Here is a 24,996-nt window from a genome sequence, read left to right as displayed (position 1 = left end):
TTCTGACTTTAAAGCTGAGATGAAATCAAGTTGAAATGCTGGAGAAATCCCTTGGGAGTTTCTTTATAATTGCTGCTGTGCTTAATATTAGCACTGTGACAGTTCCCCACTCCATTGGTTCCTTGTTAATAGGCTAATCCTGCTCTTTGTATCCATGTATACAACGATCTTTGAGCAAAATGGAATTGTTGCCTGATTCAGAATTAGGGATATCTGGGTTTATTGAGGAGCAGTTTCTGATCAAAGGAATCTGTATGACCACTAAAACGAGTTTGTTGTTTTAAAACTACTGCTCTGTGTAGTTCAATTACTGCATCTCCGCCTTCCCGGCTGTGGAGGAAGGGGAGGAAGGGAATTGTTTCAAACCTGTTGCTATGGCCACGTAGCAGGGGCTGGGCTGCCTGTGTGGCTGGAATCCTCTGCATCAGCTGCTGCTCGGTGAGTCCTTCCTTACACTTTGCTACATGATGAAAATGCTCCCTTTAGAACTGTTCTTTTGAATGCCAGTAAGAAATCAGTACCCTAATAAGGGTCCCCTCCCCCAGCAGCCCACGAGGTTTCCTTACATAACCAAATTGATGTAGCTCAGGTGAGACATCTGAATGCGTTTGTGATTTTCATGTGAACGTTCTTCTTTTTTCATGTCAGACAGATTTCATTCTTTCTGAGCTGATCTTGGATGAAAGTTTGATGTTGTGCCAAGAAATGTGGCAGCTACATCTTTCCTCCCTTCTTCTGACCACATGAAATCTGGGATCCCTAACATTAATTCATGTACTTAGTGCAGAGGCATTTGAACCAGTGATGAGCAAGATTTTAAAATTAAACACTGCAGAGTCCTTTGAGGGCTAAACTGTGAGCACTTGGATTGAATTAAGTGAGCAATTCTCTGCCCTCCCAGGGAATTAGAGTTGGTGCCTTGTAGTTTCAGAAGGCCACTGTTTGCTGCTACAGCTGTGCACACTGAGGTGATCCTGTTTGCATGAGGAACAACTTTCTCTCCTTGCAAACTGAGTTGAAGAACCACCAGTTGAACTGAAAAGAAAAAATGAAAAAAAAGATGACAAGTCTGCAAAACTTGGTTAGTCCTTATGGAGATAGTTCCTGAATGTCTCTGTATTGAGATAGTTCCTGAATGTCTCTGTATTGAGGTAATTCCTGAATACTGTTTTTCTCTTTATGTATTTTCAGACTTGTAGAATTTAACTGAACTTGGAGAATGAAGTCCAACCTAATGCTTTGGGTTCCCCCAGTGAGCAGAGAAAGAATAATCTCCCAGTTTCCCAAGGTAAGGATTTTTTATCCCTTTGGTCACAGTATGTAGCCCCTGCCAAACTGATCTATCTCTCCATTGTGCTAATATGGTATTTTAATTTAATTTAGTGTACACTTGTTGTCTTCTGTTAAAATTGCAAATTATTTTAGATTCTTTCAAAGTTTAATGTGACCTCATAGTCCCATTCAATGCTGAACTCTTTAATAACAATCCTCATTCTTCTTTCTAACCTTTGCAAAAAGTGACTCTTGTGACACAAGAGTCATCTTACAATATTTGTTTTTTCAGCAAAACAGTAATAATTACATGCATAAGAGCTCCAACACTGAGGGCAAAGAGGAACCAGAGCTGACATTAAATTTGCCAAAAAATCTAATTAGAAGTCTTTGGTTAAAGAATTTGAGGCAATTTTCATTTTCTGTTGGTACAAGAACCTTAGTCATACAGTAGATCAAATGTAGTAGGCAGGCATTGTTGAAACACAGACAAAATACCTTTGATGTCCCCAAAGACTTTTGTATTTGAAGTATAATAGCACAGTTAAGGACAGGGAAGGGCAAGGACCACTTGTTTTTTTCAGTTGTTCAGAAGATCCTTTTAAGGGCTTCGCTTTTTTTTCCATTCTTGATCTCAGCCACATATTTGGCTTTTAATTTTATGAAAAGTACCACAGGTATTTTAAGCAAATGCAAGGTAAAATATATTTTCCTCATTTTTAGCTAATTCCCAGTTAAAGGGCTAGTAATAAAAACAGTGCTACACACTTATATAAGATTGAAAAACTTCACAGTAATAATGACTTGCTGGTGGTGTGCTCCCATCCATGTTTGTCTTGTGTGTCTTAGATTGTTGGGACAATTGAAGGCACTTCCTGGGGCACAGAATGATGAGCAAATGGATTTGGCCATGAGTGCTGAGGCAAGGCTGGACACTGACACTCAGAAGGTGCTCAGAGGATGGTGCTGTCCCAAGGAGCTTTAACAAATAGCTCTGGGGAAACCTTACTGCCTTCTAACCCAACCTACCCTTTTCTTATGCCAGGATAACCCTGTTCTTGACAAACCCTGTGAGCAATCATTTTATCTGTTTTTTCCTTGCCAGTTTGATTCCTTGCCCAGTAGCCATTGCCCAGTTTGTCCCAGCAGCTGTTCTCTCTTTTCAGTGGTACACACCTGAGGCCTGTCTGCAGCTCAAAGAGCACTTCCATGCCCAGGTCAGGACTGCTTGTCAGCAGAGCACTGCAACAGCTGGGTAAGTTTGTAAAAACCCAGGTATTCAAGGGAGAAAGTATTTGAAACTCTTTAGAGCCTCCTTTCTTCATTGGCTTTCCTTACTCCAGTATGTCTCAAGGCAGCTAAGCCCCTGCACAGGGCAGTTCGCTGACCTGTTCCACAGTACATGAATCAAGTGCCTCTTCTTCTGCTGGGATAGGTAGCATTGAAAAAATAGTTTAGAAATGAAAAGGTTTTTGACACCCTTTAAATAAACACTTAGTTCAAAAGATCTAACAGATCCAGCCTTGCTGTGTTCTCTGTAGGTGTTCCAAAGGAGCAGTTAATAAAGGCTTTGCAGGGGTACAAAGGCAGCAGTTCTAAGTTTCTTGAAAAATCTGGGGATCTGGTTTTAGCCTTTTTGAAGTATACATGCTGAGAAATTCTCTTAATAGGTTCCTTAAAACTGGAGCAAATTTCTGGTAACTATATAGCATTTAAAAATCAGAATAAGCTGATTTATACTCTACTAATAATCTTGAAGTTGGTTTTTTTCCTGCGTTATCCCTCCACCAGATCTGTTACTATTACTGATTTAATCTCTGAAGTAAGGCAAGACAGCTAAACTGTGTTGAAATCAACACTATTCAGTTAAAATAAATAGCTGTACATTTTAGTGATAAATGCTTCTGGTTTCAGTGTGAAGGATCCTCCATAAAGTGGAGCTCCTATGAATACTGACAATTAGCTCACTATTCCTCCAGCTCTGGAGTTGCTGACATGAGACTTGTCATGATATCCATCTTTAAATGCAACTTTATATTCATTTCACTAGGGAGTCTTGCTAAAAAAAAAAAAATTAACTGAAAATATGTCACCCTGAGAGACATCAGTGACTTTATTCCTTTTTTAGAAACACTTTGACTATCTTAGTTTCATGTAAATTTGTTACAAGTGTCTGGACAATTTTCCAAGTAAGATATGCATTATTGAATTGAGGTATTTTTTCCCTCCATTTCCAAGTTGTATTCATTTGGGATTTTTAATATTAGGGGTTTTTTATTTCTATAGTAAACCAACTCTCTATGTAATTTATTCTGGTAACAGAGTATAACTAAAAAGCTATATGTGAATAGAATTAAACTACTTCTCTGTCACTGTTTTCTAGATATGATGATTATTTGGTCATTTTTTGGTGGAATGGGCATAGGAAGGGCAGCCAGAGTGTTTTGTTCAGTACTTGTAAAGCTTGTCAGGAATAACCATCACCTTTTCCTTTTCCATTACCCCAACTAATAAAATATTTCTTTGTCCTTTGGAAAGCGAGTCTGATAAATTCAGCAGCTAATGGCTTTATTTAATACTCTCCTGACAGTTCATCACTGTGTTAAATGGTCTGATCTAGGGAGTTTTTTCCCCCAGTACAAATTAATGGAACACACACCTCTAAACCAACACTTACTCCTTGGCTTTTCCCTTAAGGTTGTTGATTTTTATTCAGTATTTTCTCAGTAACAGCAATCAGGAGCACAGGGGTCTGGGGTCACCCAGTTAATGTTGACTGGCACAGAAAAAAACTTCTTTTTTTCTTTTTTAGAGATATTAGTCATGCAGTTTACCAATCAATTTTTCAGCCATTTAGAATAGATTAACTTGGAAGTAGCATCACATGGAAGTTGATGTAACCAGAAATAGTATTCAATAGAAGATTAACTCCTTCGTTAAAAGGCCATTCCTTGATAGAAAAGAGCATTAAACATCTTAAGCCATTTTTGTACCATTTGCACAAGAGATGTCAATCCAAGTTTAGGTCAGCAAATGAATTTAAATTCACTTATCCACCTGGATGTCCTAAAAGAGATCCAGTTTCAATTTTAAGAATGCAGACTGAGTCACCTAAAGCCCATCTGCTGTGTCCTGGGGGAGGACCCAGAGCAAAGAGGATTATTTGCATGAAGCCAGGTTCAGATTAATATTATTCCAGATAGTCAGAAAATGTATTGGCTCTAACCCTGTGGGCTGTTTTTCCCAGAGGCACATTCTGCAGTGGGTTATTTTATTATCAGCAATTTCTTATTTCTGCACTTAGGACTTTCATTGACTTTAATAGTACAAACAGGAACTTGGGATAAATTGGAATGCAAAGGATGCAGACACACTATGTGTAAACTTATGTAAAATTATGCCAAATGCATATACTTGTAGTCAAAGCAATTTTAATTTAATGAAATTTGTTCCACTGAATTGAAATGAAGAAAAAAAATTAACAGAGTAAGAAATGGACTATTTCTGCTGCAGAAGGTTTTGGTTTCTTGGTGCTTTCTTTCTCACAGTTAAAAACTCACCATGCAGCACAGTGGCACGTAGATAAACTGAAGTCACAGGTACCTGTGCTCCTCACTTGAAATTTAAAGATCTAAATCAGAATTTGTAAAAGGAGACTGTGAAATTACTACTAACACTATGTAATATTTTCAAATATTTATAACAGGCTGAAAATATCCAAAGTGGTTGTGGTAGGAGACCTGCATGTTGGGAAAACCAGTCTTATCAACAGGTACGGTATATCTCAGCTGATGGTTTGATTCTCCTGTTTCTCAGATAAATGTTATAACGTTTCCATTGCTGGCTTTAGAGCAGTGCTTCGTGGTTCTGGTTTGAACCTGAACCAGTACTTTGTGGTTTTGTTATTAAATGAAGTCAAGAGTATGAGACAGTCTTGATACATCAACACAAAAAGTTGTGCTCTAGCACTTCAATCAGTATATGTTACATTCTTGGACATTTTTATCTAGTCAAATATGATACAGTGTTTTCTTTAGGAATCCAGTCTAAAGGCTGAACAACTAGAAAACAATTTCAGTGTCTGAGTCTAGGTTTCATTTGGGTCATTAGTTATGACTCAAAATATATTCCCTTGTAACTAAAACTGGAAGATACTGTACCTCCCTTGAGAGCCCAAAGATGTTTTATTCTGAGTCTCACATTATCCTGAGAGCTTACTAGATAGATGTGCTTTCTAGTTTGTTAAACAGTATCTTCTTTTTGTTAGTGCCTTTATGTTTTTATGTCTGTTTCTACATTATATAGCAAATCCACAGTTAGTTTTTTCTTTTCATAATTTACCCTAGTCAGTGTTAGTTTTGCAATTATTTGTAATTGTCTTATGAGCTTTTCATCCTCTTTTTTCCCATTGCAGATTTTGTAAAGATCATTTTGACCGAGACTACAAGGCAACCATTGGAGTAGATTTTGAGATCGAACGTTTTGAGATAATTGGAGTGCCATATAACCTCCAGATGTGAGTTGAAAGAGCATGGTTAAGCATTGCACAGAGTACAGTCTCAGCAGAGCTTGAATTGCTGCAGGCTGTAGTGGAATAAAGATTTTTAAAATATGATACAATTGCACAAAGAGTAATGTGATCTGAAGAAAATATTCTGTCTATGGATTTGCAGGTTTAGTAGAAATTTTGCTCTTGTATTTCTCATGCCTAAAAAAAATACTACAAGCTTGTAAATGAAAATTCATCTTGAATGTCTTGTACTATTTCAGTGGAGTTCTGTCACTTTTACTCAACATTCATAAAAGAGAAGTGGAAGCTTTTGTCACAGCCACCAGTGCTGGTGTAACCTCAGTCTGTGATCTGAGTTTACTAGGCACAGTGAGCACTGAACTTGGCTTTACTGGGGGTTTTATTCCTGCAGTCATTGAAATTAAGGATAAGCTGTCTAATGATTTCACCATCTCTTAATTAGCAATTAGTTAATTATCCCTAAATCACAGAAAGGCTGGAGTGGTTTTATTAGAATGTGAACCTAATATCTTTGATTTTCAACTTTGCTTGTCAGACTTGTGGAAATCCTGCCCTTCTTCCGCCTGCTTTGGGTCTGTGGAGTGGTGTCCCTTTGTGTTTCTGGTGGCCAGCAACATTGTTCTGTAGAGGGCATTATGGAATCACCTGTAGTGTGACCTAGAGCAGAAATAAGATGCTTTGCATGAGATATTTTAGTGCATGAATTTTGAAAACCTTTTTAACTTAGGAACGCTTTTTTTTCTGGTGAGATCACTGATGTAAATAGATGACTTGTGGTATTTACTGAAAAATCCATTTCCCGCTGATTTCACTGTAATTGTGTTTGGGAAGCTTTGCCAGGTGCTTTCCTTTTGGAACTTGAGTCCCTCTGAAAATCCAGACTCATGCATCAGCATTTTGCAAACTGAAGCAATAAGGTCAGGTTGCCTTATCTGCAAACTTCAGGAGCTGGGTAGAACATTTCCATATGATAAGCACTAGTGCCCCCTCTTGCTGAGAGATTTCCACACAAGATACATTTGCAAGTATCTGTGAGTGGCAGTACAAGGCTACAAAAAACCCCAAACTCTGTAGTGCTGGCAGTAGCTGAAGGCACTGCATATCATGTTCATTAATGAGAAGGACATTCTTGATTTTATTTAATGGTGTCATTAGTACCTGCTAGGCTGAGCTGCAGGTCTCTAATTTATAGTGTAGAGACAGATATCTTATCTAGCAGTTGCAAGATTCTAACATGGGCTAATACATGGCTGAGCTAGTATTAGCACAGAAAATTTACAAAACTAGATTGCCCTAGAAATACATGCAAATTACATAGGTGAAAGAAAAACATGTTTTAAGGATAGGGCATTACCATGCAGAATACAAATATTTGAATTGTCTCCAAAATGATCAGTATTTTTTAAGAAAAGGTAAAAATGGTGTTTGCATGTCTTCATTGACTCATAGAGCTTTAGTGTATTTCTCTCAGTAGTTAATGAATAACATGTTCCAGATGGTGACACCTCCCTGGTATCACATTCTTCTCTGCCTTGTACCAGTCTGCTGCTTCATTAACATGTTTACTCAGGTTACCCTGGCTTTCATTAACCTGAAATTTCTTTTTTTCCCCCTGTTGCACAGATGGGACACAGCAGGTCAGGAGAAGTTCAAGTGCATTGCATCTGCTTACTACCGAGGAGCAGAGGGTGAGAGCAATATTAATTTGATCCTGCTTTTGTTGGGAGGCTGTGTTTTGTACAGCAGCCTATATCCATATATGCTCCTCAGGAGGGTACCTACAGACACACTGTGGTGGAATGGATTGTCCATTGTGGCAGGGAAGAAGGCATGAAGAAGTCAATGACTTGATGTGTTGTCACATCTGCAGGCTCTGAGTGTTCTGATGGTGCAGTGATAGAAAGTGGCACTTGTGACTAGGGGGAAAGAATTTGAGGTTGGGTGAGATGAATGCTGGAGCTGGAAGTGGATATTTCTGGCTTTCCCTTTGGTAAGAGACAATCATGTGGTAATTTGTGGTTCCAAAATGAAAGGGTTGATAGCATTATAGATAAAACATTTAAGACTTAGGACTTAGATCTTATTGGGTGCTAGAAAAAGAAAAGGAATGAGCAAATGGATAGTCTTGCACTTCCTATGTGTTAAATCTGTTCTTACACCTTATGTATAAACATTCTCTCTGTTTAACAAGACAGGTTGGAGAGACTTCTGATACACTTTCTAATTTAATTACCTTTTTTTCTGGTCTTGTCTTTTATTGCAGCTATAATAACAGTGTTTGATCTGGCTGATATCCAAACTTTGGATCACACCAAGTAAGTTTCTGCATTTTGGCTTATCTTTTAAAGGTTTTTACAGCAGGTTTAATTGCCTTCCATATGTAGGTGTTAAGAGCTTGCTGGATCATGAGTGTATTTTCTGTTGAGCTAAGAAATTAAAAATGACAGTTACTAGTTTGGATTACATAGGGAGGGATTTTTCTGAAGAAAATGCAGAGCATAAATTTGAACTGCTTACACTTGACTTCCTTTAAAGTCAGTGCAGAGAGGGAGGCACTTCAGTAAAAGCTTGATCCTTCCAAAGCTAGACATGCAGCAAAAGATGAAGTGCACTCCAAAAGCTTTTTTTTTTTTACTTCATTTGGTATAAATAGAATAACAGGCTGGAATCTAATGTAAATGATAAAATTGAGATGCATCTCATGCATGTCTCAAGGGCCTTTCATTTTTTAGGTGCACTGTTATCCCAAATTTTTTTCTCTAGTTTCTGATGGGAGATAGGCTGTCAGAAAGAGGAGAGAAAATTAAAACTCCAAGTATGTGTAAATACAGCTAAACTTACTAGTTCAGATCTGTATAATGATTTGGCTACAACAACACACTGATTGTGATGAGTGAACTCATTCTGCTTTTAGTGCAGGCTGCAAAACCCTGCATGGATCTGGTACCCACACTGCTGTCACAGCTCAGGGTATATGTTTTTCTAACATGCTGTTGTGACTGTAATGCAGGTACAGACTTCTTTACAACCTGTACTCTGTCTTATTTGAATGTGTACTATGGTGCTTAGCTCATTTACATAGGACTTTGTAAAATAATATATATATTAGTGTCTCTGCTTGGCTGAAAGTAATTGAAGCCTGTGAACCTGATTTCCCACACACGCACACACTCCCTTCCCTCCCTGACTTGTGTTGGATGACTCAAGAGAAACTTGATTGCCAGAGTAACAAGAATATAAAAGCTTGTGAGACAAGAATCATACAGCCTTCATAGGGAGCTGTTTTATAATGCTGAATAGATTATTTCACTCTTTATTCCCATTTGTACCTAACCTGCTATGTGGTTCATACCTTTACAGTTGCTTCTTGCTTTCTTATTCCTTATCTCACACCAAACTTTGCCCTCTCCCTTACACTGAGAAATATCCTCTCTGGGTGCTAAAGTGATTGTTGAATTTGTACTGTGCCATGGGTATGATTTTTCATTAGTGGGAGACATGTATTCAAAGAAGCTGGAATAGCTACTGCTCTCTCTGTCTAGAAAAAAAGACTTTTGATACTCTCACAAGTTCTTCCACTCACTTTTCTTGTGACCCTATTATCTGTCATATTCTCCTGTACTCCTTGTTCTGACTGATTTTTTTTTTTTTTGGTATTTCAGACAGTGGTTAGAAGATGCATTGAGGGAGAATGAGCCAGATTCCAGCTTCATCTTTCTGGTTGGAACAAAAAAAGATTTGGTGGTGAGTAAATGGAGTGCAGATAAGGAAATCAGATTTTCCCTAGTTCCTCAAGCGATTTCCCTTGCAAGTTGTGCACAATGTCATTGAGATAAAGACCTTGAGTGAAAAACTTAAAGGTAAATTGAACAGTCCACTTGAAATCAATTAAAGAATAGACTCTGAAAAAAATGGGTAGTTAGTGAAATATTTCTTGCATGACATTTTTCAAGCATATATATAAAAACATATATAGTGATCTTGAAGGTTTTGTTGTTGTTTTGTAACTGTTCATAGGTTTTCTTCTTTATCCTCATTTAAAGTAACTGCAGTATGGAATTTAGAGCATTATATGTATTTTTGTTGTGCTAGCAAGCCTGACATGCTGGATATGAATCCTAGAAATATGGAATTCTAAGCTAGATACTCACAACTGAGTGTTAGAGTTCAGAGAGGTATTGGAAAAATTAGAGGGAAATTGGTTTTTAAGGAATGGTGTGTACATTACTCAGCAACAGGGAAAGTATCTTACTTAATTGAATATCACATAATTTTCAAAAGAACAGGGTGAATGCAGTCTCTCTATACAATTCTCAGTCCCGCGTTTGTCTTTCTGTAGAAAAAAGATGTTTAAGGCTTTGAAAACAAACTTGTTTATTCTGTTACTAGTTGGTTGGTCCCTGCTGAGAATGATGGGGTGACAAGGATTTAAAGACCATTAACTGGCTGCTGAGTTGATAGTCCTTTACCAGAGAATGTGTTAGATACAGGGGTCACTTGTTAACTCCTGTTTCAGTGCTGTGGGAGCTGAGTGGACGCTTCCATGTAAAGCCAGTACTAAATAGCTGAATGTTCTTGCAGCCATGTCTGATTGCCCAAGTCTAGGAAGGTCAGAAAGGCCACTGAGAACTGGAAGCATCCCAGTGTGGGTGCTGTGGCAGTGCCTGTGTGCTGTCACCAGCCCAGGCACACTTTGTTCAGCTGTCCCATGTTTGCCCAGTCAGGTGCTGTGTGTGACAGGACAGAGCTCGATGCCATCCGCTTTGCCAAGGAGATGCAGGCAGAGTACTGGTCGGTTTCAGCCAAAACAGGTAAATCTCTGCAAAGGATGTGAAAATAGCATCACCACCAGGGCTGATGTTGGAGTGGGAGGAACTTATTATCCCCCCTATTGCCAGTTTTTTTGTTGTTGTTCTTGTATTTTGTTGCTATGAGAAACTTCAGGCTTATTAATGGCTGGTTTTATTTGAGTGTTTGTATGTGTGTTTTCACTGTTGTGTGTGCAGAAAGAAATAATCAAGCTACTTTGCAGTATCTGAGCATGTATAATTCATAGATAGTTACATAAATACACATGTGCACTACTACTCAACGTTTGTAATGGAAAAAGATTACATCACAAGATGAATTCTCTCTGTTGCTGGCTAAAAATAAAGGTGCAGCACAGGGTGCAGTATTCCAAAGTAAGAAAATTAGAAATTCTTTCTGCAGTGATCAGAATGAGAGTCAGATTCTTGGAGAGGCCTGTTCTGTCCCAGTATTGAGCAGTCAGCTGTTCACAGATGTGCTTGTTATGCTTTCTCATCTGTTGATGTGCCTTTATAAAAACACATCACTTCTGTCTTGTTTCCTAGGAGAAAATGTCAAAGAATTCTTTTCCCGAGTTGCTGCCTTGGCCTTTGAACAGTCCATGATAAAGGAGCTGGAGAGCACTCCTGGACACAGGGCCCAAATTGGGGCAGGAAATCTCATCAGTATGTGGAGTTTTGCTTTTTGTGTGCATTTTTCTTGTTATACACTGAAGGATTGGGGAGGTTTTTCAAGCATTAGAGCCAGTTTCAAACACCTGCAAGCATATTTTCATATCATTGTCTGCCCAGGTTTTAGCCTGCAGGAGTGACTGAGCCTGCATCCAGCTTTTGTTACCCATAATATCAGATAGTATAACTTCTTGTATGTTGATTTTATAACTTTTTTGTTTCCACAGAGCTAGAGAAGAATGTTATGGAAGTTCCAGAGGACAATGCTCGAGTCAGCCTGAGTTGCTGCTAAGTGTCAACTGTTTCTGCAAGTGCCACACTTCTCTGCAACAATGCTCTCAAACCAGAAATAGTGAGCTTTAATTTTAGAAATGAGGGAGGAAAAACTTAGCCAAACTTTCTTGCTGAGAGTTCCCTTGCTGCTGCAGGCTCCCTGTGCAGGGTGGTACAATTGTTATGTAAACCTTTCTCTGTGTAGCTGAAATAGAACATCCTTGTCTTAATGCAAGAAGACATTGCCAGTGCCGTGGGCTCACCTGTCTGCCAAAAAGGCTTGTAGTCAAAAATGATGTCATTTTAGTGTGTTATTTTTGATAATTCTCTAGAAATCTTAGCTAGTGAGGTGACATTCTCTTGTGGGAGCAGGAAACAAGTGGCAGGTCAGAATGAAGGGTGGTATCAATACAGTTTTGCCTTTTAAAACAATCGTGTAAAATAACTCTGATTGCTTTTATGCATTCCAAGTATTTTAAAACTATTTGAAAATAAATCTTTTAAACTATCAGGCTTGGAAGTACACAAATACAGACTGCATAGTTTCCACTGTGGTTTCTCCATCCAGGAAAAATGTTTATTACTTTTCATTTTCCACTTGAGAATCAGAGCCCAGTATTAAATATTTCCAAGCCTAAAAGAAGTCCAGGTAGGAACTTGGTTGTTTTAACATAGCTGTCTAATATTTTGAAAAATGTTGCCAGATAAGAATGCTATTCTTTTGCATTCTCTTGAATAAGAAAGAATGGTCACACAGGTGCATAAAATGGAAAACATTATTTCCCTCTAATTTTTTTAACAGCTCTCTGAACTCTAATACTCTGTATCTAGCTTAGAATTCCATGTTTCTAGTATTAATATCCAGCATGTCAGGCTTGCTGGCATTAAAATATATATATAATGCTCTAAAGTTCATATTGTAATTATCTTAAATGAAGAGAAGGAAAACCTGTGAATAGTTACAAGGTACTGTTTCTTGGATTATTTCTTCAATCATTGCGGAATCAACAGTATCTTTAAAAATAATTATAACAGGACTCAGATTTGAGCTGCTGAGAAATGCTTATTTATCAATAAAGAAATGCATCAATCTGAAAATATTCTGGATTCTCTGCCATTTTCCCCACTTTGATAAGAAATTGGAAAAAGTGGAGAAAAGAGCTTGGAGCATGCTTTTATTATTTTTCCTTTTGACGTAAGTTAGAGTAGCTTCCTAGAATATGATGAATAGAGATCTAGGAACTCTGTGTCTTTTTTTTATCTGATAATCTTCACTTTGGCAATTGTGCTGCCTGTTGGCAAGGACACAAATGTAGCATTTGGTGGAAAAAATGAATCTGTGAGGGTACAAAAGGAGCTCTTTATCCAAATGTGTAATATTTTGACCTTATGATGTTCTGTGCAGTTGTTCAGTTCCAGAGTCTGTTTCAAAGGGAGGTGAATTTACTCTGTGCTTGTAGCACAGGCTTTGGCTGGGCAGCCTTGGCCTTGTGTTTCCTGAGTGAGAGTGGAGATGGTTCACTCTGCTGCAGCTGATCAGGTTAGCTGGGCTTCAGTGCTGACATGAAAATAATGTTGACACTGCAAAATGACTCAGGAGCAAATCTAAGAAAATATCCATTTCTTGGTTTGTTTTTTTTTTTCCCCCACCAAGAAATATATCTCCTAAGGGTTTCTTCTGTTGCTGAGCTCAATTATTGTACAAAGTCACAGAAATGCAATCTCCTCAACAACATGATCATGTTGCCTGGGAAATCAACTGGGACAGTTTTTTCCTAGGGGTGCAGTACACTGCATGATGTCACTGCTGTTTTGTATCATCTGGAGCTCCAAAAACTTCACATACAAATGTAATACTCTATCAGTCATCAGCTATCATGGGACAATAACCTGAGTCTATTAAATGATGGATGCTTTGAGACTGGGTGTTTTTTGTTTGGGTGTTTGTTGGGTTTTTTGTTGTAATTTTTTGTTTGTGTGTTTGGGGTATTAAGGGTGTTTTTAGCACCACTGAAACCCCCCCTACAAAGAACTCCATATAATTTATCTCTAAATAAAGAACTCTGAAGAAGTTCTTTATTTAGAAGAAGAAGAAAAAACAAAGAACTCAATAATTTATCATCTAAAATGAATCTTGGATCGTGTTGCAAATGATGAGTTGCTTAGGAAAGCACAAAAGAAACTAACTATAGAAAATAGAAATTTTTAAGTTCTACCTGGCCAATATTTTATTTCTGTAAATCCATTTTATCAGCAGCTTAATTGACTTTGAAGAAGCTTTAATATTTTGGGAAACAGTGCTGAAAAAACTTTAACTCTCCCTATAGGTAGAGTAAACCAGGATTTCTATACCAGTTGAAATCCCCCCAGTGATTATGGCAACAGTCACAGTTTCAGCTTCCTTGTGGAATTTGCAGGTGAGAAATTGGAGTAAACTTTGGAGTCAGTCTGAAACAAAGATAAAGAGCAATTGTAACAATCCATTTCCCGAAAGAACTGAAGTTGTGCTCTTTCTTGTCTTAATAAGTAAAAGCTTATGTGTTCATGGATTGTGGATGCATTTGTGCTGAGCAAACCCACTGGTAATGGATCAAAAGCCACCTGACAATGTTAAAAATTAAAAGAAAAGGGTTTTATAGTAAGAAATTAACTATGTTATTCATCTTTTGAGTTGTTATTTGACACTTAAGGTGTGATTGCTTATAGTTACATAGGTCATAGGATTCAGAACTCTTTGAATCCTGTTGGGTCCCAGCTCAGGTTTACATTGTGGTGGAACTGGAGTCCATTCTCCATGGATAAATCTGTCCCCTCTGGGTGTTTTCAGCTTCCCATTAATAGTTAGAGGTTGTTCTGATGTAACACACTGGTGAGTGGATGCTCTGAACACTCTGTATCACATCTCTGAGCATGCAAGTTAAAATGAAATGTTTGACAAGTTGTAGGAGAATATGGATTTAGTGATGGAGAGGGTTAATCACTTTCCTGTATTTTTGGCCTGGAAATTGTTCTCACAGTGAGAAATTGCCACTCTCTGAATTTGGAGAAGGAGAATTCCTTTTTTACCCTGGGTTCATCAAATGATTTAGACTGAATGGGACTTCCCAAGACTTGTCAGCTTTGTCAAACTCCTCTGAGAGTGCTGCTTTGTGTTAACAAAAATAGGATTTTTTAGTTTCAGCCACATATTAATCAGAAACCGTGTTTTAGATCGCATTTTAAAAGCTCAGCTTATGCCCTACGGTTGTTTGTTTGGTTGTCCTTAAAACTCCCCGGTTCTTCCGCGTGGGATGATGCTGAAGAGCATCTCTCGAGTGACAGCTCGGGAGCTTTACCCAGAGCCGAGAGGCTCCTTCTCCCCACCAGAGGGAGCCCGGCGGTCGCCGCAGGATCGGATCCGTGCGGGCTCGGAAGCGCTTTGCGATCTCTCACCGGCCAGCAGAGGGGATGGGCCGGGCAGGCCGGCCTGAGCTCGGCCCCTCATCGCGGGAATCTCGGTCTCAAATCACAGGTAGGTGTCTGCCACCGTGGTCTTAAAGAAATTTTGTATCCAGTTAAAATACCGCTCTCTTCAATGCGTAAAGTAGCAGCAAAAATTCAGAGAACAATTCCCAGTGGAATTTCTGGAGTTGTACTACCTCAGTACATAAAGAGAGTGTAGTTGTTTAACAGTATTATTCACTGAAAGGTAAGTGTGCACACAGAAATCCCTCATGTGACTCATTACCATTCTTCCTCCCTCCAGAAAGGACACAAATGTCAGAAAAGTGGACCCAAGTAGAAACCACTCCAGAAATAAATCAGAATGGTGAGCCTTCAGTAAAAGTTCTGTATGAATTCAGAACAGATCCCAGTGATGTCACATACCTGCCATTGTTTAGAACCATGCCAGTACAATCTCATAATTACTAGAAATGCATTGCATGTCAGAATTTTGTTGGTCAAACTGCCACTAAGCAAACAAATAGTATCAATAGAGAAAAGGCAGTGTATTTTACTTCTGTGACAGATTGAGAAGTCTTGAATGATTTATAGAGTTATTTATTAAACATATAGATTTTATAATTATTTAGCTCATAATCTGTTTTCCATGTAGGTCAGCCAAAGCCTGTTATGTGTTAAAAGCTGAGGAAACAAGTGCAGGAAAAGCAGTTAAAGCCAGGAAACAAAACCAAGAGGGATGAACTATGCAAAAGTGAATATATGAGTAGCCATTTGTGATATAGCTGAAAGTAGCCCAAAATATTTTCATTGGCATATAAAAAAGCATGGAGAGGAAAACTGTCTAATGGATTTGGAAACAGCACATATCTCAAAGGTAAGAGAGCTACTCCCATGGAGTTGTGCTTTTCATTCCTATGGGATTTTATTAGTTCTTATCAGAGCTATATCCCACTCTCTTTGCTAGCAACATGTACCTGAAAAATATGCTTCACCACAAACATGAAAGAAACAGTTTTATGGGGGATCTGAGGGCTACATATCATCTTTGCCTGTCCTCCAAACAGGAAAGATGGAGCTTTGGTTGTTTTTTACCCTTTTTTCAGAGGTTGAATTAGTACATGGAAAGGACACATGCTGTAAGCAAGGTTAAGAAGAAAGTGTGATGGTGTGATTTCAGAAGGAAAATAATAGCAGCCAGAATTCTCTTTAAATCATTTGCCACCCTTCACCCAGAGGTGAAGTGTGGGACTGAGTTACTGGGGCTAAATAATATACAGGACAAAAGTGAGAGTAATGCCCAAACAAAGCAGCCTTTATTGTCAGTATTGGAGTTATTTTGGAGTAGCAGTTGCCCACCTCAGAAATCCAGTTTATAATTTATTAGCAAGCAAGGTGGGATTGAGGGACTGACAAGCCTGCTACTATCCAGCACTTCCATGAGTGGGGGAAAACGTGACCTTTGAAGGTGAGCTGCATCAATGCCTGGGGGGAGAGCCTTGCTATGAACACAAGAGAGAGCACGGGGACGTGCTGCTGTTTATACATAATATATGAGGGCATGGCTCTATGGACGGGAAGGGATACCTCCCTATGCACACAAGCTGTGTGCATGGCATGTTCCTAATCAGTCTTAGCTATGGTCATGTCTGTACGGTGTGAGGATGCCCAGGCTGCGAGGGCGAGCGGCCGGCACGGCTCAGGACTTTGCCTTTGTCTCACGGGCAGCCGTGAGGAAGGCGCTGCGGCCCCCCCACCCCCGCGGCTCCCCCGGCCCCGCTGCCCCTTTAAGAGGCCCCAGCGCCGTGTCAGTGCCTGCGCCGGGTCCTTCCCTCCCCTCCCCTTCCGCAGCGCCGCCGGAGCCGGGCCGCGATGGGCCGCCCTGGGCAGCGGGGGCTGCGCCGCCGGGGGGGCTCCCGCGGGGCCGCGGTGCGCTCGGGCACCGCCGGGTAGCGGCGGAGCTCGGCCGGGACGCGCCGCCCGCATCGCCGCCCGCGCGGGGACCGAGTGCGCCCCGAGCGCAGCACAATAGCCGGGAGGAGGAGACAGGGAAAGGGGCAGGGGGAGAGGAGGAGAGAGAAAGAGAAAGCACAACACGGGGGCTGCCGAGGCAGCGCGGAGCGGAGGGCTCCGGAGCGTGGCCGCGCTGAGGACCGTGCCCAGGACGGCGGCGACAGGAGGTGGGTGGGGGGCGATATTTACCTTCCCTCCCCCGCCCCGAGCCCGCTCCTTTGTCCACGCGCTTTGAAGTGCTCGGGGATCGCCGGGGTGGGAGCATTGTTGTTCGCCAGCGAACGATCGGTCATGCCGGGGAGAGGGTAGCGAGTGTACGCGGGGCTGGAGCCGGCAGAAGCAGGAGCCGGGGAGGAGAGACGATTGCGAGAGAGGATCGCTGCCTGCCTCCCGCTGCCCTGCATGGACCGCGAAAGAGACGCGCTGAGTTGACCCTGCCCGAGCTGTTTCTGCTTCTACATGTGAGATCCGGTTGGTTTTTTCTTTCCACCTCTTTCTCTCCAGCCTCCTTCTCGTATTCTCCACTTACTCCCGTATGCAAAATGGTGGACCCTGTGGGGTTTGTAGAGGCTTGGAAAGCACAATTTGCAGACTCTGAGCCTCCTAAAATGGAGCTGAAATCTGTGGGAGACATTGAACAGGAACTGGAGATGTGCAAAGCATCTATCCGGAGACTGGAGATGGAGGTTAATAAGGAGAGGTTCCGCATGATTTACCTGCAGACTCTTCTGGCAAAGGAGAAAAAAAGCTATGATAGACAGAGATGGGGTTTTAAACGTGTTTCTCAGTTGCCTGAAGGGGGTGCAGAGCAGCAGATTCAGGACCTGCATCATCACCAGTCTGCTGACCAGGACGAATATGAAAAAAGCAAGTCACATCACGGGGAGGAAAAGTTCAAACCCAGGATACCCTCTATGAGGAAGCTGTCTACCCAGAGCGATGGGTCAGACCTGTCACCTTTGGACAGTCCCCACCACGGGGAAGGAGAGCAGGACAGGTGTAAGTACTATGGTGAAGAGAAACTGAAGAGAGTTGTAGAAGACATGGAGAATCGCTGTGATACAGATGGCTCTCCTTCAAAACACAGATCGGCTTCCACTCGCAGACTGGTGGGATCTGCTGAGAAGGAGGGATCATTTGAACCTAAGGAGAGAGGGAACAGCACCAGCGTGGCAGCCCTAAGGTCCAATTTTGAGAGAATGAAAAAGGTTAATTCGCACTCTTCTGGTGATAACAAGGATGTTGTTGAAAAGCCCTTTTACGTGAACATGGAGTATCATCATGAGAAGGGTCTAGTAAAGGTCAATGATAAAGATGTTTCTGATAAAATAAGCTCCCTTGGTAGCCAAGCCATGCAAATGGAACGCAAAAAGTCTTTGCACTCCCTCCCTTCTAACATGGTACCCAGCTTCAGCGAGTTCCAGAGGCCTGCCTACAGGGGAAGGTCCTCAGAGAGCAGCTTTGGCTATGATGGAGAATATGAGGATGCTGAACTGAACCCCAAATTTCTTAAAGATAACCTGATTAATGCTAATGGCAGCAACCGCTCACCTTGGCAGCCCATGGACTTTCAGCCCTATCAGAGTATCTACGTTGGTGGCATGATGGGGGAAGAAGGAAAAGGACCTATTCTGCGAAACCAGGGCCCACCCGACCAGGAGAAACATCTCACGTGGCCCAGGAGATCTTATTCCCCCAGGAGTTTTGAAGATATTGGAGGAGGATACACTCCTGATTGCAGCTCTAATGAGAACCTCACCTCCAGTGAGGAAGACTTCTCCTCAGGGCAGTCCAGCCATGTCTCGCCCAGCCCCACCACGTACCGCATGTATCGGGATAAAAGCCGCTCCCCCTCGCAGAACTCCCAGCAGTCCTTTGACAGCAGCAGCCCACCGACCCCCCAGTCCCAGAAACGGCACCGGCAGCAGCAGGTCATCGTGTCTGAGGCCACCATTGTGGGGGTACGGAAAACAGGACAGATCTGGCCCAGTGATGGAGATTTGCCCTCTGCCAGGTGTCACCAGGACAGCTGTTTCCACGGGGATGCAGGTGTGTACCAGCTTTTTGCTTAGTCTTTTACATGTATCCAGCAGGGAATGGTGTCCTGGGAATGGATGGGAGACCCTGGGTGAATCACTGTGAGGGGAAAACTGTTTCATGTGAGGATTCTGTGTTTAATTTGTAGTTTTGCTGTTTTAGGAGGATCCTACAGAAGTGTATGTCACACTGCATTTTAGGAATTCAGTCTGGATTCCCAGAAGGGTTGGTTCAGGCTTCTTTTGAGAGGATCAGTGGAGCCCCATGTTAATAATTTCTTAAAGTTTCAGTCTGAACACTGGGCTAAAAAGGGGCCAGAAGTTCACCAGGTATTCGCCATCTGTGGTGAATTCACCACCAGTTTATTCCCTCCCTCCTATTTGTGCCCTATGCAGTAGTTAAACTCTACCTCAGAGGTGGTAGTGTGCCAACAAGCCACAACCTGAGGGTTTTGCCAGAGCTTTACCGATAATGATGCTGCTCCCACAGTCTTGTTTTTTCCTGTCTGTATTAATTGCAGTGCTAGTCTCTCGTTCTGCCTCGTGTCAGCCTTCAATTAGAGCTGATTGGAGGTGATGATTGTGCAGCTCTGTTCTTGGAGCTTTCTGCTATCGCTGAGTGAAGAAAGAACTTGGAATAACGGGAAGCCCTGAGGGAAAAATGTTAACTACATTTCAGCAGAATAAAACTTTTCATTTGGGGAAGGATGGGCAATGTTTGAATCCGTTTTTATGTAACTCATTCAGGCATGCAGGTGTGTCTGTGGAACACAGTGAGTTTATAGGTGGAAGAGGCATACAAGAATTGTATTAATTAAGATGCAGTTTTTGAATGTCTGTGGATGTCTGAACCTATTTAGCAAGGCAAGGCATGTAATGTAAGTAGTATCTTGTGCTAACACCTGTAGTCTCCTATACACTAAATGAAAATCAAATCCAGGTATGAAGAAAATAGGAATGTTTGTTTTGATAGATTTCTTTCATTATAAATCTGTGAGTTCTCTCATGGGTTTTTCTTTGTCTCTTTGAATCTCTCAGTTTGATAAGGGATTAACATGTTATTTGTCCAAATGGGACCAAATTCCTGTAGTATTGGGTGATTTCAGAGGCCTGTCAGACATGTCCTTTTCTCAGGTTGTGAGAATTTTCTCTCTTACCTCTTAGAAGAGTAACTGCTTGAAGGAGATGCCTGGCTTTACTTTCCCTGCTGATTGTTTTTGTCAGCAATACTTTTGGGAGCCACAGTGAGGAGAGAACTCTTCTGTGCTGTGCTGCCATCCTCTTATCCTGTTGTGTTATTGGAAGGCTGGACAGTTGTAGTGGATGTTCAGTGCACATGGAAGCTCTGCACCTCCTCACAGTGACTTCTCCCTTATCAGATTGGATGGACATCCATGTTTTCTCTCTGGGACTGCTGCATTCTTGCTGGCTTTTAGGGGAGAGGCTGAGTCTTGTGCTCATTTGAACTGAGCTCAGCCATCTGTCTCTGCTCTTGTTTACTGATGCTCTTTAGATGACTGGGAAGCCTCCTGGCAATTTCAGTTTTTGCAGAAGGAAACAAAGGGGTAAAAATAACAAAGGTTGATAAAGCTTGAGGATAAATTCAGCTTTAAAAAAGGCAGTAGGTAATTTTTATTTTAAATAATTTAGCTGGGATAAAAAAAAAAAATAAGGCAGCTGAAAAGTCAGAACACTCACAATTCCTGGATGCACTGGAAAGCTTTGTGTCTTGTTCCTAAGGATGGCCACACGTTGCAGGCAAGGACAGAATGTAACTGATCGACCTTCTGCTTTCCTCAGCACAGGGGGTGACACGGCAAGCTTAGCAGGAACTTTCACCAGATGGCTAATCAGCACTGTCTTGCACATTAGCTGGTGGCAACTTTTTACTTAACCAAAAAGGCTTGTGCCTTCAGGAGGGCTGTGTTTCTGATTAATTTCTACTGAGCATCATTTTACAGGAGTTTTCTTTCCTTCCCGATTGGGATGAATTTTGATCTGAAACCAGTTGGAATCACCTCCTTTTCCTAAAACAAACAAAAGGCCTGAGAGAGCAGCGTGTGATGATCTGGCTGGCTCCCATTCCCAGCCACCCTGCTCTGATCCGGGCTGTTCTCCATGCCGACGTGGTACCAAAGCCATTCACACATCCAGACACATTTTCCAGCACCTGTGGTTCCCTCACTGCTTCTGCCAGGCTTCCCTAAAGTTTTGCTTGAGCAGAGTGCAAGTTTCAATCACAGTAGGTTCTGGCCAGCCTTCATGTTAATTAGCATCAAGTGGGGTTTATTCAACAGTACTTGACTTCTCTGTGTATTCAGATTGTTTTGTGTTTTCTGGCTTTGCCTTTGATCACTCTTCCCTTAGTAAAGCTGAGTGTGCTGGGGACAGGTGCAGTGTGAAATTTCCATCTGGATCTGTCCCAGTGCACCTTGAGCTTGGCCAGCAGACACAGGCTGTTCTGGCCAAATTATTTCATGACTTCACAGTTAAGTGATGTTTTCCTGATTTTGTATTACAAAAAAAGGATGTAACTCTCAAGTGCATGGGGTCTGTGCCAAAATTTGAATCTGAGTTTTTGGAGGTGGATTATCAAAAACATTAAAGCAGACCAAGGTATAGTAGGTTTTCAGTTTTTTCCAAGGAGCAGCATGAGAGCTTCAGGGTTGAGATTTGGTAATAGCTGTACTTTCTATTAAATGTACTTAATGAAGCCTGGGCAAAGATATTGATATTAGGATTAATTATGTATCACTAATTTCCTGTAGTGGGAATAGAAAAAAAAATCACATCTTAACTTTGCATTAAGCTTGAATATCTTTACTATGATTGTGAAGAAAGAACAAGATTTTTAAAATTCTGCCTTCTGTTAAACATTAGTTGCCGAAATAGACATGAGAAAAGCCACCCATTGTGCATTTCTGCTTATGGTCAAGGGGAAAGTTGCACAGTTCTGTTATGGAGCAATGGGATCCTGCAATGGCCTCAGCTGGGACAGTTTCTAACTAACAGCACTTTGTTAATGAAGAGCACACTGAAGCTGTTGCTTGGCTTTGGAGCTTGCTGCATAAAATCAGTGTTGTCACTCTGTGTGAAATGATTTTATCTGTCTGCATAATAACATGGAAAACTTTCTGGAGTCCACATAAATAATATTTACCTGCACAGCTGCCTCCCTCAAGGTGCCCCAGCACTAACTCTGTTCACGTGAGAGGACCTGGTGGTGCTCTGAGAGAGCTGTGCCAGGCTCTGTCTCCAGACAGCCACCAACCACCACAGGGCTCAGTGTGAGGTCAGTTTGGGCATATGTGTCATTTAATTCCATTGGAGTGAGCTTTTACTTATTTTAGCCTCTACTAAATGTGGGAGTTCTGAATGTCCCTTTCTGGAGAGCATGGAACGTTCCCTGTTTTTAGTGAGTTTATTGTAGGGAAGGGAAAGAGCAGTGGAATTTATGCATGTGAACTGCAAACCTCACAGATCCTGTTATGTCAACAGAAGGCCATTTTAAAACTCCTTCTTACCTAGAGCTGAAGGTTCTTCAGTTTTTGTGTGCCTTGAATGCCTGACCAGATAGGCAGGCATCTGAATTTCCTGCTTTTAAGGCAAACTTGACACTATTTGTAAAACCCCAAGAAATCATGTGGCGTGTTATCATGGGAGGACCTTATTCAGTACCAGTTTCTGAAGGGTTTGCTTCCTGAGTTATTTGCATCTTCTGAGATCTTAGACAAGTTTCTTAACTCTGCACTTCTTCCACCCAGTATTGTATTCTGTGAACTTTAGCTTTGAGATGTAGTTTGAAAAGTTCTTTGTGGGATTTTGCAGACTCCTGAGACAACATGTCAGTGCTGTTGCTGTTGTTCAGAAGCACAACTTCCCTTTGAGCAGCTGAGGCAGAACTTCAGCCCATTCTGTAGAGATTCTTCCTTCTGAGGAGCTGAAATGTAGGAACTTCTGTAATGTGCAGATTGCTTGTTAATTTTAAGGCCTGCTGGCCATAGGTCCTGTTTTCCATCTGTGACTTACACTGGATCAATAATGCAATTTAAATTTTCCTGACACTTGTTTAGTTCATTTTGCTGTTACTTCTTTAACATGTTTTAATTCTTCCCTGCGATGATCAGTGATTTCCTTGATGCCAAGATGCTGTTTAAGTGCAACCCCCCCACCCTGCCTTGCTTTTCAGCATTTTAGTGGCTTTTGAGATTTCAGAGATTATCAGGATGCTTGCACTACCACTCCCCTCTTCTTAGTCTGGGGGAGTGAAGAGCTCCCTCTCTTTCTGTTCCAGATTTCCTTTCCCTACAGCAGAGTTTAATGGAATCCACAGAGCTGCTTTATGTCCCCAGTGACTGTAGTGGACTCTGAAGTGTTTGTTTTGTTCCTTCTTCCACAGAGAGTTGCTGATGTTTACCTCACGCCTACCAGAAGTAATAGCATGTAGACAGATTTTATTTTTTCTTTTCCTATGTTCACCCTAGATCAGGTATTTCTGCAGTCACAAAGCACCTGCCTTTGAAATGGGAGTGTAAACCAATCCACAAAGAAGTTGTCTGGTACTGGGGAGCCCTGGAGACTGCTGGTGTCCCCTCATCTGGACAGATTTCCAGGGTGCAAAACTGGAACTTTATATTCTTAATTCTTATAGTTGTGCTATCTCATGCTAATGCTGAGAAATAGAAAGCTAAGAGCTTGCTAATTTGTGGAACTAATTGCTCTACCATTTTTCCCAAGTGTTTCCATTTGTGTAAGATCTCTGGTTTGGATATTTGGATAAAATGCTAAGTGCTGTGTTCAGTCACTCCTTCATTGACAGCTTGCTTTCCACTGCCACCAGAAAGTTTCACTGAGACCTGAGCAAAAGTAATAAAATGAGTTCACTGGAATGGCAAGGAGGCATTCTGAGTAAGAGATTTGGGATGAAACAAAAATAAGGTTTAATTAGAAAATTTGCTTTTGCTAAATCTTCAAGTGTGGGTTAGGATATGCTTATTTTTGACTGCTGGGCAGCATACTAGAGCTATATACTGCCTCTTAAAAGAAGTGTTGAGGGTGGGGAGTGTGATTTGTAATCCAAATTTGGCTTTGAAGGCTACCTGAAAGAAGGGCCAACAAAGGAGGCCTAAGCCTGTGAAGGTTTGAGCCCCAATAACAGGCTGGAAACAATTCTTCTTCCAGTTCTAGCATGTTTAGCAGTTTGCTCTCTAATGCCCTCCCCTGCTCCCCAACCTCTTAAGGGTAAGCAGCCATCATGCAGAGGCAAGGGGGACCTGCATTTCAGCTTCAAGGAATTTTGGAGGTCAGTCCATAAAGGTTAATGAGGTGAGACTTGGCAAGCTGTTTGAGAATTGCTCCATTTCAATTACCACGGGGAAGCATATTGCTGCTCATGGAAATCAGAGTGTTGATTGGAGGCACAGCTTATCTGGAGCTTGCTTTTCCCCAGAGAAACCAAGACCAGCAGTTTGGGGGTTTTTTTTACTGTCTACTCTTTGATTTGTTCTGCTCAGTCAGATAAGCATGGAAAGAATAATAAGGGTCTGATCCTGTTCTTCCCCTGGTGAAATATAAGTCATCTTTTGCTGGCACATGTAGGAAAAGCAATGGTGTTCCAGTGCAGGTTGAATGGCACCTGGATGGAGGGGCAGGCTGCAAGTGACTGAGAAATGCTGGCATGGGTTAGTTTGGGTGAGAGCATATGAATGAAGGACTCCAGAACACCAATTTGAGTGTCTTGGGTTACAAAGCAGGTTTTGGCCAGCTCACTGATGACAAAGTGATTGCTTTCCTGATCATATCTTTAAATTACCTGTGATATGAAAGTAACCATAAGCTGTAAGTAAATCCTTGGATGTTGGTCTGGCCTTCTACTGAGACAGTTTTACAGATCCATAACTTCTCTAATTTTTTTTTCAAATTGTACTGTATGTGTTTTAAACAGTAAAAG

At 41.3% G+C, this 24,996-nt stretch overlaps 2 protein-coding genes and 1 long non-coding RNA gene across 4 annotated transcripts in view; 2 read left to right on the top strand and 1 right to left on the bottom strand.

The window, feature by feature from the left end:
- The first annotated feature begins 364 nt into the window (after positions 1-364).
- Positions 365-11,986, top strand: RAB36 (RAB36, member RAS oncogene family). 2 transcript variants are annotated; one of them, XM_054288840.1, is made up of 11 exons: positions 365-438; positions 1,192-1,288; positions 2,439-2,527; positions 4,979-5,044; positions 5,687-5,788; positions 7,427-7,491; positions 8,067-8,118; positions 9,466-9,547; positions 10,524-10,614; positions 11,158-11,277; positions 11,511-11,986. In XM_054288840.1, exons 2-11 carry the CDS (start codon positions 1,220-1,222, stop codon positions 11,573-11,575), a joined length of 801 nt encoding a protein of 266 aa, XP_054144815.1. In that variant the 5' UTR covers positions 365-438; positions 1,192-1,219; the 3' UTR covers positions 11,576-11,986. The 2 variants fall into 2 exon arrangements, with proteins under 2 accessions (XP_054144815.1, XP_054144816.1); XM_054288841.1 differs by lacking the exon at positions 365-438 and adding an exon at positions 516-589.
- Positions 11,987-13,532: 1,546 nt separating this feature from the next.
- Positions 13,533-14,253, bottom strand: LOC128945190 (uncharacterized). The gene is made up of 2 exons (XR_008483853.1): positions 13,657-14,253; positions 13,533-13,588 (listed from the first exon to the last, which is right to left on the bottom strand). It is a non-coding gene; the product is annotated as an uncharacterized LOC128945190 (long non-coding RNA).
- A 2,802-nt stretch (positions 14,254-17,055) lies between these two features.
- The window catches only part of BCR (BCR activator of RhoGEF and GTPase), a 99,679-nt gene continuing 91,738 nt past the window's right edge, over positions 17,056-24,996 (top strand). The window contains exon 1 of the mRNA XM_054288621.1: positions 17,056-19,059. Within this exon, the coding sequence (XP_054144596.1) occupies positions 17,553-19,059 (1,507 nt within the window). The 5' untranslated portion in view covers positions 17,056-17,552. The remainder of the gene's footprint in view (positions 19,060-24,996) is intronic.

The sequence above is a fragment of the Melozone crissalis genome, unplaced genomic scaffold, assembly GCF_028551555.1.
Source record: "Melozone crissalis strain CALT ecotype California unplaced genomic scaffold, PUWL_Pcris_2 ptg000063l_1, whole genome shotgun sequence".
Lineage (NCBI taxonomy): Eukaryota > Metazoa > Chordata > Aves > Passeriformes > Passerellidae > Melozone > Melozone crissalis.
The sequence above is the reverse complement of the archived record's forward strand: the minus strand, read 5'-3'. Positions and strand labels throughout refer to the sequence as shown.

Coding starts and splice junctions, on each gene's coding strand:
- RAB36 (XM_054288840.1), top strand. CDS start 1,220: ATGAAGTCCAACCTAATGCTTTGGGTTCCCCCAGTGAGCAGAGAAAGA. Junction 5,789..7,426: donor GTGCCATATAACCTCCAGAT/GTGAGTTGAAAG, acceptor CCTGTTGCACAG/ATGGGACACAGCAGGTCAGG. Junction 9,548..10,523: donor GAACAAAAAAAGATTTGGTG/GTGAGTAAATGG, acceptor ATGTTTGCCCAG/TCAGGTGCTGTGTGTGACAG.